Source organism: Elephantulus edwardii, unplaced genomic scaffold, assembly GCF_000299155.1.
Source record: "Elephantulus edwardii isolate Elephantulus edwardi_28Jun2011 unplaced genomic scaffold, EleEdw1.0 scaffold00094, whole genome shotgun sequence".
NCBI lineage: Eukaryota > Metazoa > Chordata > Mammalia > Macroscelidea > Macroscelididae > Elephantulus > Elephantulus edwardii.
In genome coordinates, this window is record NW_006399844.1 from 7,845,350 (window position 1) to 7,854,949 (window position 9,600).

The 9,600-nt window shown below is 46.4% G+C and overlaps 2 protein-coding genes across 2 annotated transcripts in view; both read right to left on the minus strand.

The window, feature by feature from the left end:
* The window catches only part of FLOT2 (flotillin 2), a 20,057-nt gene extending 16,907 nt beyond the window's left edge, over window positions 1-3,150 (minus strand). The window contains exon 1 of the mRNA XM_006890969.1: window positions 2,970-3,150. Coding sequence (XP_006891031.1) covers window positions 2,970-3,018 — 49 coding nt within the window. The 5' untranslated portion in view covers window positions 3,019-3,150. The remainder of the gene's footprint in view (window positions 1-2,969) is intronic.
* A 1,412-nt stretch (window positions 3,151-4,562) lies between these two features.
* Window positions 4,563-9,600, minus strand: part of DHRS13 (dehydrogenase/reductase (SDR family) member 13) — a 5,432-nt gene continuing 394 nt past the window's right edge. Inside the window, exons 3-5 of the mRNA XM_006891078.1 lie at window positions 6,954-7,121; window positions 6,489-6,800; window positions 4,563-5,014 (exon numbers count right to left, since the gene is read on the minus strand). Of these exons, the coding sequence (XP_006891140.1) occupies window positions 4,563-5,014; window positions 6,489-6,800; window positions 6,954-7,121 (932 nt within the window). The remainder of the gene's footprint in view (window positions 5,015-6,488; window positions 6,801-6,953; window positions 7,122-9,600) is intronic.

The window sequence follows — 9,600 nt, forward strand, 5'->3', positions numbered from 1 at the left end:
TCCCATGTTATATATATATTTTTTTTTTTTACAATAAAAGCATCCTTAAAAATAAAGATCACAGTCAGGAAAATCCTATGTAGTAATTCTATTCTGCAGCACATAGAGTTGCCTCGAGTTAGAATCAACTTGCAACCGCCAGTGGTCAAGAATGCCATAGACTGGGAGAAGGTTTCAGACCCTGGGTAGTATAAGAGATTAATGTTTTCAGCCGTTAACCAAAAGGTCTGAGTTTACCTAGAGGCATCTCAGAAGAAAAGGTCCAAGAAATCTACTCAGACATACAAGTTGGAGCTAATGTGACTGCAACTGGTATTAGTCTTTTTTAATCATGAACCCCTTTAATAATGTGGCAATAAGTAAGGACCTCCTTCTCAGGATGTTCATAAATAAATAAATACAAAGCAAGTCATGTCAAAAGTTACTAAAATATTGAAACAATCAAACATGTGATGTAGTATTATAAGTGCTTTGTAAATGAACATATTAAGTAATTAAAACTGTCTGTCCCTCTAATTACTAGCTTCATTTCAAAGTGGCAATAAACATAAAATGAGTTTTCAATGTACCTGCAACAATTGCAACATGGTAGGAAAATATCTGCTAATATTATCGATTCATTGCCAACATTCATAATGTTAGGAATTGCGAGGCTTCAGTTCAAGTTAAAATAAAAACATTTTTTTTCTCCCAACCAAAGTCATAGAAGACCTCTACTTTCCATCAACAAACTCCAGGTTAAGAAGTTTGATCTACAGATGCATCATTTCACCGAAATTAACTTTTATTCATTGCTTTTCCCCTGTATTTTATGAGAAAATAGTAACAATAAACATGAAATTTTATATCCTGCTTTTCCTGTTATATTATTAGCACTTTCTCATGTGGTTAAATACTCCTTTGGAGCATGTTTTCAAATGAAGGCTCAAGATCTTATTCAATAAATGTACTCTTGTTTCATTTAAAAAAAAATCTTGGCTTGAAAGAAAAGTGTGGTATTTAATTTACTCTGTTTTTAATTTACTCTCTTAAATAGAGAAAAAGGTTTTAAGTCACAGAATGAAGGAAGTTAGACAATAAGGAAAGCACTCAGACTTTCTAAGAAGAAAAGACAATATGTATTGTTTATCTTTGTTCTTACACTAGTGCTGAATGAGATGCCTCATTTAGCTAACGGCCCAAGCAGCAAGACTCAAACAGCTTCTCTCCTTTTCTGGAAGTCCACGAGCAAGAGGGAGCTGCTTCTCCACCTGATCACCTCAAACCTCTGAGTACTATTTTATACTAAGCATTATTCTTCCCTCTTCTCTTCTGCCTTTCCTTGACACTATTACCCTCAAATCTGAGTCACTTCTCTTCTCCATAAACAGCTGTGAAGCTAACACTACACTGGTCTATGGCCCAAGGGTCAGGTTCCAGTTGTCCGTTTTGGGGCTCCTTTCACCCCTCTAGGGAGCTCTGATGGCCCAGTGGATAAAGAGTTGTACTCCCAACTCAAAGGCAGGTGGTTCAAATCAACAAGCTGTTCCAAGGAAGAAAGCTAGGTAATAATATTTAGGCTGTGAGACTTAGAGCTTCTGAAAACTCCCTGGAGGGTCAGATATATGGGTTGGTTTCAACTTGATGGCAGTAACTGGGGTTTTTGTTTGTTTGTTTTCTCATTCTTTTATCACAGGAATTTCCACAGAGACAGAATTAGAGCTTTGTCCCCTCAGAGTCTGAGCTTCTGGACATTCAGAGAAAAAACCGAAATGTGTTACTTGGGCTTTCTCCAGGGATGGAGGGTGGGAGGCAGGCTCATAATCTTGGAAGTGAGCCATGGTGTGCTCCCTCCTGACCCTCAGGGTGTCTCTGATCTTCAGGGGAGTGGAGTATCTTTCTCCTCAACAAGAGCAGGATCATGACTGGGGAAGGGCTGGGTAGTGGAATCTTTCTATCACAGCAGAGATTAATTCTTAAATCTAAAGCTAAATTCTCTATGGGTTATCATACCTCCTCAAGGGTGGGCAGCTACAAGCCCTGACCTAGCTCCTCCCTCTTCTACCCACTTCAGTAGCTAAGGAGTCCTGACAACTCTGCACACAGAAGGAAAATCTGGTTTGCTAGTGGGAAGTAAGACAGGAGAGATCCCTGCAGCTCCAGCCCTCCAAGCTGTCAGGCAACACCGCCCCCTCCTCAGCACATGTGAGCCTGAGGCTGCACAAACAGGTGGCTTCAGGGGCTTTGGCCCCTCCTATGCAAATATACAATCTAAACAGCAGCTTAAGGCAAGTCTTCTCTGCAACCCTAAAATTGCCCCAAAGAAATTCTGCAGGCTTTAGCAACCCAGCCCTGGGCCCTATTTCCCAACCTGTAGAGGCCGCATGCGCATTCCGGGGCAGGCGCTGCCAGTAAACCACAGCAAGCCCCAGCCTGCTGGGAATTAACGGGAGTGTGCCCCAAGAAACAGCCGCGTCTCAAGGCCCCTCCTCGATACCAGAGGAGAGCCACGCGACCCACTGGAGTCCCCGGGACAGGAATCTAGCCAAACCATTTTATAGGGTTGGGGAACCACTGGTCCCTCCCTCCTGATTCCCCACTATCTCAGTTCCGGACCCCAAAGCTCACGGTGGAGCGGAGGGAACGCCCTGTTTAGGGCAGAAGCGGGGGGTGGGGGTGGAAAGCGAATAAACAAGGGAAAACACTCAGTGGGAGGGGCAGACTCTGAGGGGTGTCCGAGGGCGCGAGCATGGGAGTGGAAAATGGGGGTCTCTTCTGGGAAAGGGCCTCTGAGGTGTGGCCCATGGTGAGCTCCCATCGCGCCCACCCCGACTTCTGTCACAGCCCTCCACCCTCGAAGCTCCTCTCCTGGCCTTCCCTCTGCCCGTTCTCTCTCCAGCCCTGCGCCCCACTCCTCGACCCCTTCTCAACCCGAACGCACGGGCACAGTCCCCACTCCAAAAAACCCACCTCCGCCGCTGCCTCCTCACCTGACACCACCAGTGCCTCGTTGGGCCCCACCGTGTGGCAATTGCCCATGGCGCCGGCGGGACGGAGGGCCCGTGGGAACCGCAGCGAGCTGGACAGCAGCAGCGAGTTCACACACCGCACCGCGGCCGCGCCCAGCACTCCTATCCCGCCACCCCCAGCGCCGCGCCGGCCCGGCCCTCCCGCGCCCCTCTGAGCTCGCGGCCCCGCCGGAAGTGTGGCGGCGGAGGGCGGGGCCGGCGCGAGGAGTGTGGCAGGGAAGCGCGAGCCCGGGAGTCTACACGCTTTATTCCGGGGCTTCCAGATCGCGGGGGCTCTGTCAGACACTCGGGAGACGTCTCCTTACCGCATCGGGGTCCTCGAGGACAAAAGCCCCGCCCAGACTTAACTCCCAGCACTGACCTAATAGTCTCAGCCTTGGAGTGAGTGATTGGTTCAAATCCCCTGCTCCGACTGAGCCCTTTGGAACCTAATCTTCAGTCTGTCAAATGGGGAGGAATTGTAACTAGCTATCTGGATGGTTGCAAAGGGCTCAGTTCAGTAAGTCTCAACACTGGCAGTAGTATAGCAAATGACAGGTTTCTTCAGTGACTAATCTGGAGCCATGGAGCCCTGGTGGCATAGTGCTTAAACACTGGACTGCTAACCAAAAAGGTCGGCAGAAGAAAGATGTGGCAGTCTGTTTCCATAAAGATCACAGCCTTGAAAATGCCATAGCGCAGTTCTATTTGGCAATTTGGAGCCCTGGTGGTGCAGTGGTTAAGGAACTCAGCTGCAGGAAAGAAAGATTGTGGCAGTCTACTCCCATAAAGATTTATAGCCTCGGAAAATTTACGGGGCAGTTCTCCTGTCCTGTAGGATCACTGAGTTGAAATGGTTGGGTTTTGGTTTAATTTCAATCTGGAGCCTGGATGATGCAATGGTTAAGTGCATGCCTGCTAGTAGAAGGGTCCGTAATTTAAACTCACAAGCAGATCCAGGGGAGGAAGATGTTGTGGTTTGCTGTGATAAAGAGTATAGCCTTGGAAACAAGGGAGTGGTGCCAGCTACTCTGTTTGACAGGATCACTATAAGCTGGAATTGACTCAAAAGCAATGGGTTTATTTGTTTTATAATCTGGAGCTGGTCAGAATTGATGAAGGTGGAGCTGGAAGATCTGAGATTCAAATTCTCAAGAAGCAGTGTCTGGCATCCTACCTGAGCACTCAATCTGGGGTCCTTGTCACCTGGAGCTGGGTGATGTGGTGGTGAGAATAATCCTCAAACCAAACTGATTCCCACTCAGGGTAACCCTCTGCCAGGTTTCTTTATGGAAGGAGACCCTTATCTTTCTCCTGTGGAGTAGCTAGTGGTTTTGAACCACTGATTACTGTTCCATTAGCAGACCAATGTGTAATGCACTATGCTCTTTTAATAACCCTAGAGGTGGGGAATAATAACTTACTATTTCATTCCATTGGGAAAAGAACTTTCCAGGACACATCTTGAGAAAGTAACCATGGAAGTAAAACACACACTCTCTTCAGTGTCCAGGGCCTGGTCAAGCAGAGTTTCCAGGGGCCCTAAAGCGCCGCAGGAACGTCCCTAGCCTGGGGTTAGAAGGCTGGGGTTATAGGCTCAGCTTTACTCTGACTTCGGCACATGACTTTAGGCAAATCCAGTGAGCTCTGTGGACCAGGACAGGGTTCAGAAACTGTGGGCTTTTCAGGATGGGGACTGCTCAGAGAAGATGGGGCCTGTGGGTGCTCAAGCTGGGGATCTTCATCAGGTTCATCTTCCTCTCCATGTCCTAGCCCTGCCAGTCTCTTGCTGACTTCCCACAGCCGGTGGGCTGCCCGGTCATCTCGGGCGGCTGGGGGCACCTCCTCCACTCGGCAGTTGGCAAAGTATCTCCCACTGAGGGGTTCAATGCCCTCCTGTAGAGCACAGTATAGAGGTGTCTGGGCACCCCCTCTTGGCGCCCGCAGCACCAGCCAGGCCAGAGGTCTTAAAAGTGGGTGCAACCATCCAGGAACATGGCGCAGGAACAGCTCTGAGTTCACAGGCCCTGGGGACAGGAAGAAAGGAAGGTATAGGGAGGAAGGTGGGTGGAGATCCAGGGAATGGGCAGTGGAAACAGGGACAGAAAGGAAGTGGGAGACAGAGCCTGGTTCCAGAGAAGCCAAGGTTGTATGCACCAGGCATCGAGGGCTCCCACAAAATTCACTCATTCTTTCCTACAGGAAACCAACTCCCCTCTATCCAAGCTATTAACGATATCTATAACTTCCAGCCTTTGCTGCCTGTCCCATGTTCCTGCTGGAAACAATTCTTCTCTTATCTTTATCTTCTAGCTCTTTTGTTTGGCCAGCAAACATTTATTAAGCACCTATGATGTACCAGCCACTGTTTTGTTTTTTGGGTTTTTTTTCCAGCCCTTGTTTTGAACACTAGAGTTATAGAGTATAACAAAGACTTAATAAGAGTTAGCTGTGACTATCATTAGAAGCCCTGGTGGCACAAGGGTCAAAGAGCTAAAGAACTCAACTGCTAACCCAAAAGTTGGTGGTTCAAATGCATCGGAGCTTCCAAGAGACAAAGATGTAGCAGTCTGTTTCCATAAAGATTTGCAACCTTAGAAACACTAGAGAGCATATCTACAGGATTACTGAGACAGAATTTAAGGCTGCAAGTTTGGGTGTGTTTGGCTTTATTAAAATGATGAGATTATTAACAAGCCTTAGGCATTGACAACCTACCATGCAGAATGGCAATATAGGTAGTGAAGTCCTTATTGGCTATTCCTTGAAAGGCCAAAATCACTACTGTCATTGAGCTATTCTGACTCCTAGTGACCCAGTAGGGCAGAATAAAATTCCCCCATAAGGTTCCCAAGGCTGTAAATCTTTACAGAAGCAGACTGCCTCCTCCCTGGGAATAGCCGGTATGTTTGAATCACCCACCTTTTCAGTGAATAGACTTAACCTCAGAGCCACCAGACCTCCTCCCTGAAGGTAGAGAGGTCTTATTTATTTAGTTCTGTTTCACTCAGAAAAAGTCAAAGTGTTTATAAGGAACCCTGGGTGAACCAGTTCATCTCTGACCATCTCTTTTTATTCTCCACCAGAGTTCTCTCTTTGAGGATAGAGTCTTGGTATTATCCATTGCTATGTCCTCAGCACTGAACACAATGCCTGGTACCTAGCAGGTGCTCAGTAAATGCTTCTTCCGTGAGTTAATGCTAGTTAGCTATCCTCATCCATGTCAGCTCAGTCAGTACAGATGGCTCTACAGGGACAAAGGCTTGACTCTTATTATTACCATATCCCACCAGGGGGGGTCAGCATCCAGCTTGTGGGGTGAGAGGAAAAAGCTGTACTAGGAGGACCTAGTTCCAAGATCAGTAGAAGGACAAATCTCCCTGTGGGACTTGCTTCCTTCCTATTTTGAGATTTGGTGGCTCAGTGGGAGGCTGGGGGAGTAAGGGACAGAATAAGGATGGGAGAGGGAAAACCCAAAGCAACCAAGGATCTGGGCCTCACCTGGGTGGGCCGCATAGCAGGTGATCCCAGTGCCTTCAAGCTGGGTGGCAAGTTCTCGGACAAACAACACATTGGCCAGCTTACTGTCAGCATATGCCCGGAGCTCTTGCTGCCAGCCAACCACAGGAAGGTTCAGGCGAGTGAAGTCGAGGTGCCCACGCCGGTGGGCAGCTGAGGATACCACCACCACACGGCTGGGGGCACATGCTTTCAGCTGGGCCAACAGCAGCTGTGTCAGCAGGAAGGGGCCGATGTGGTTCACCCGCAGCAGCAGGTTAAAGGGCTCACGTGTCCGGCCACAGGAACTGATCCCTGGGGCAGGGGCTAGGCATGAGAAGCTGTTCCGAAGGGAGCCCTGCAGGCCTCAGGGTTCCCGTCTGTAAGATGGGAGTAGAGGGCATCCTCCCCAGGAGAACTCTGGCCCCTGGCTCCTCCCGCCCCCCTGTAGAGCTTGTTGTGCCTCACCAGCATTGTGGATAAGGATGTCCAGCCGGGGCTCGGAGCGCAAGAAGGCGGTGGCAAAAGCTCGAACAGAGGTCAGACTGGCCAAGTCCAAGGCCATGAAGATGATCTCATTGTTCCCGCTTTCCTGTGGAATGGTAAGAGCTAGGCTTGTCACCAGCCACCTCCCTTCTCTTCCCTTTCCCCAGTGTCAGATCCTGAGAGCTCACCTCTGCCTGTTAACTAAAATTTACCCCTCTGCGTTAAGAGTGTTTGGATAAGTGTGTGAACTCTGGTTGCAAGTTGTGATTGCCTCTTCCTAGATTGTGACAGATAACTGATTTCCCTGAGACTCTTTATAGAGTTGTTGTGAGGATTAAATGACTATATTATTACCACTCACCCTAAAAGAAACTGATGGAATACCAATTGAGATATTTCAGGAAACAGATGGAACCCTGGACTTGTTCACTGACAAATTTGCTGGAAACTACCTTGCCAACTCATTAGAAGAGATTAAAGAAAAATTAAAAAAAGGAGGGATCTTAGGGGAGCTCTGGTGGCCTTAGTGGTAAGGAGCTGCAACTACAATCCCAGAGGCACACGGTTCAAATCCACCAGATGCTCTGCCGAGGAAGGAGAGACAATCTCCTCCTGTACCAGTCAGATCTGATTTGACGGTACACTCACACAAAAATAATAATAATAATAAAAAAAGGAGGGATCCATATTTGTTTCCATTTTTTAAAAAAATGTAATCCAACAGAATGTGAAAATTATCAAATAATATTAATATCAGATGCAAACAAAATCTTGCTGAAGATTTAAAAATGGCTGGAATAGTACATTGACAGGGAACTGACAGAAATTTCGAGCTGGATTCAGAACAGACCATGGAACTAGGGATATCGCTGCCAATGTCAGATGGATTTTGGCTAAAAGAAGAAAATACCAGGAAGAGGTTTACTTGTGTTTCATTGATTATATAAAGGCATTTGACTGTGTGGAACATAAAATATAGATAACATTGAGAGGAACGGAAATCTCCAAATACTTTATTGTGCTCATGTGAAACCTATACATAGACCAAGAAGCAGTTGTCTGAACAGAATAAGTGAAAACTCCATAGTTTATAATCAGGAAAAGTGTGCATCAGGATTGTATCCTCACTTATACAATCTATATGCTAAACAAATTGTTGGAGAAGCTGGACTATATGAAGAAGAATATAGCTTAAAGATTGGAGGAAGACTCATACAATCTGCATTAAGCAAATGACACAACCTTAATTGCAGAAAATGAAGAAGACTTGAAGCAGTTATTGCAGATGATCAAAGACTTCACTATGAGTTATATCTCAACATGAAGAATATAAAAATCTTCCGACGGGACCAATAAGCAACATGATGATAGATGACTGTAGTTACAAATAATTTACTTTGACCCATGATCAACACTCAAGGTAACAATAGTCAAGAAATCAAAATACATGTTGTATTGGGGACATCTGCTCAAGAACATCTTTAAAGTGCAAAAGAGCAAGGATGTCAGTTTAAAGACTAAGGTGTGCCTGATCCAAATGATGGCATTTTCAACAGCTTCCTATGCATATAAAAAGGGAGCTCTGGTGACCTAGTGGCAAGAAGCTGTGCTACAATCCCTCCTCCCAGTGCAACTATCTGCCTCTAAAAACCCCCAGAAGGTCAGCTGTGGGTCAGTTCCAGCTCTACAGTACACAACAACAATTAGTCTGAAAGTTGGACAGAAGAATTGGTGCCTTTGAATTGTGGTGTTGGAGAAGTGTATCGAAGATGCCATGGAATGCCAAAAGAACCAATAAATCTGTTTTGGAGACGTGTAACCAGAGTGCTCTTTAGAGGCATGGATGGTGAAACTTGGTCTCACGTAATTTGGGGATGGTGTCAAGAGGGGCCAGTCTTTGGAAAAAGACATCAAGCTGGGAAAAATGGAGGGTCAGAGATGACCCTCAAAAAGATGGTTTGACAGAGAGACTACATTGGGCTTGAGCATGGCAGAGATCTGAGGATTGTGTAGGCCAGGGCAAGGTTCAGATCTGTTGTTCATAGGGTCCTTTTGAGTTATAGTCGATTCCATGGCAACTAACAACAACTTAAAATCTACAATAGACTTTTCTTTCACCTCTTTCTTGTCCTTTTCAGTCCACGCACCAAGGGTTCCAAATGGGCTATTCTGACTTGGTACCGATCCTGATGAAGCCACTTCACTCATCCTTTAAAACTAAAAGCTCTTTAATAGGATCTGTCAGAGCTTCAAAAGCAGAGCTTCCATTCCCATCATTTGCCTCTCTTTCCCACACTGTGCTCTAGCCTTATTAACATTTTTAGTTTCTCAAATCAGATCTGCTGTTTTACCTCAGGGCTTTTACGTATGTTGTTCCCTCTAGAGTTTTTTCTACTACTGTCCTTCACGAACTCCCACCAATTTTTAAACATATCAGAATATTAATCATTTCCTACAGGAAGCCATCCTCACTCCCATTTGGGTCCGATGTCCTCCAAATGACCACAGCACCCTGTGCACTCCCTGTTCTGCATTTAATGAGCCAAATTATAGTCTCCTCTCACAAACTAGGTCCCCTAGAGGCACTTTGCTCATCCTTCCGTGTCTCAATGAGTGCTTGTATCACCGC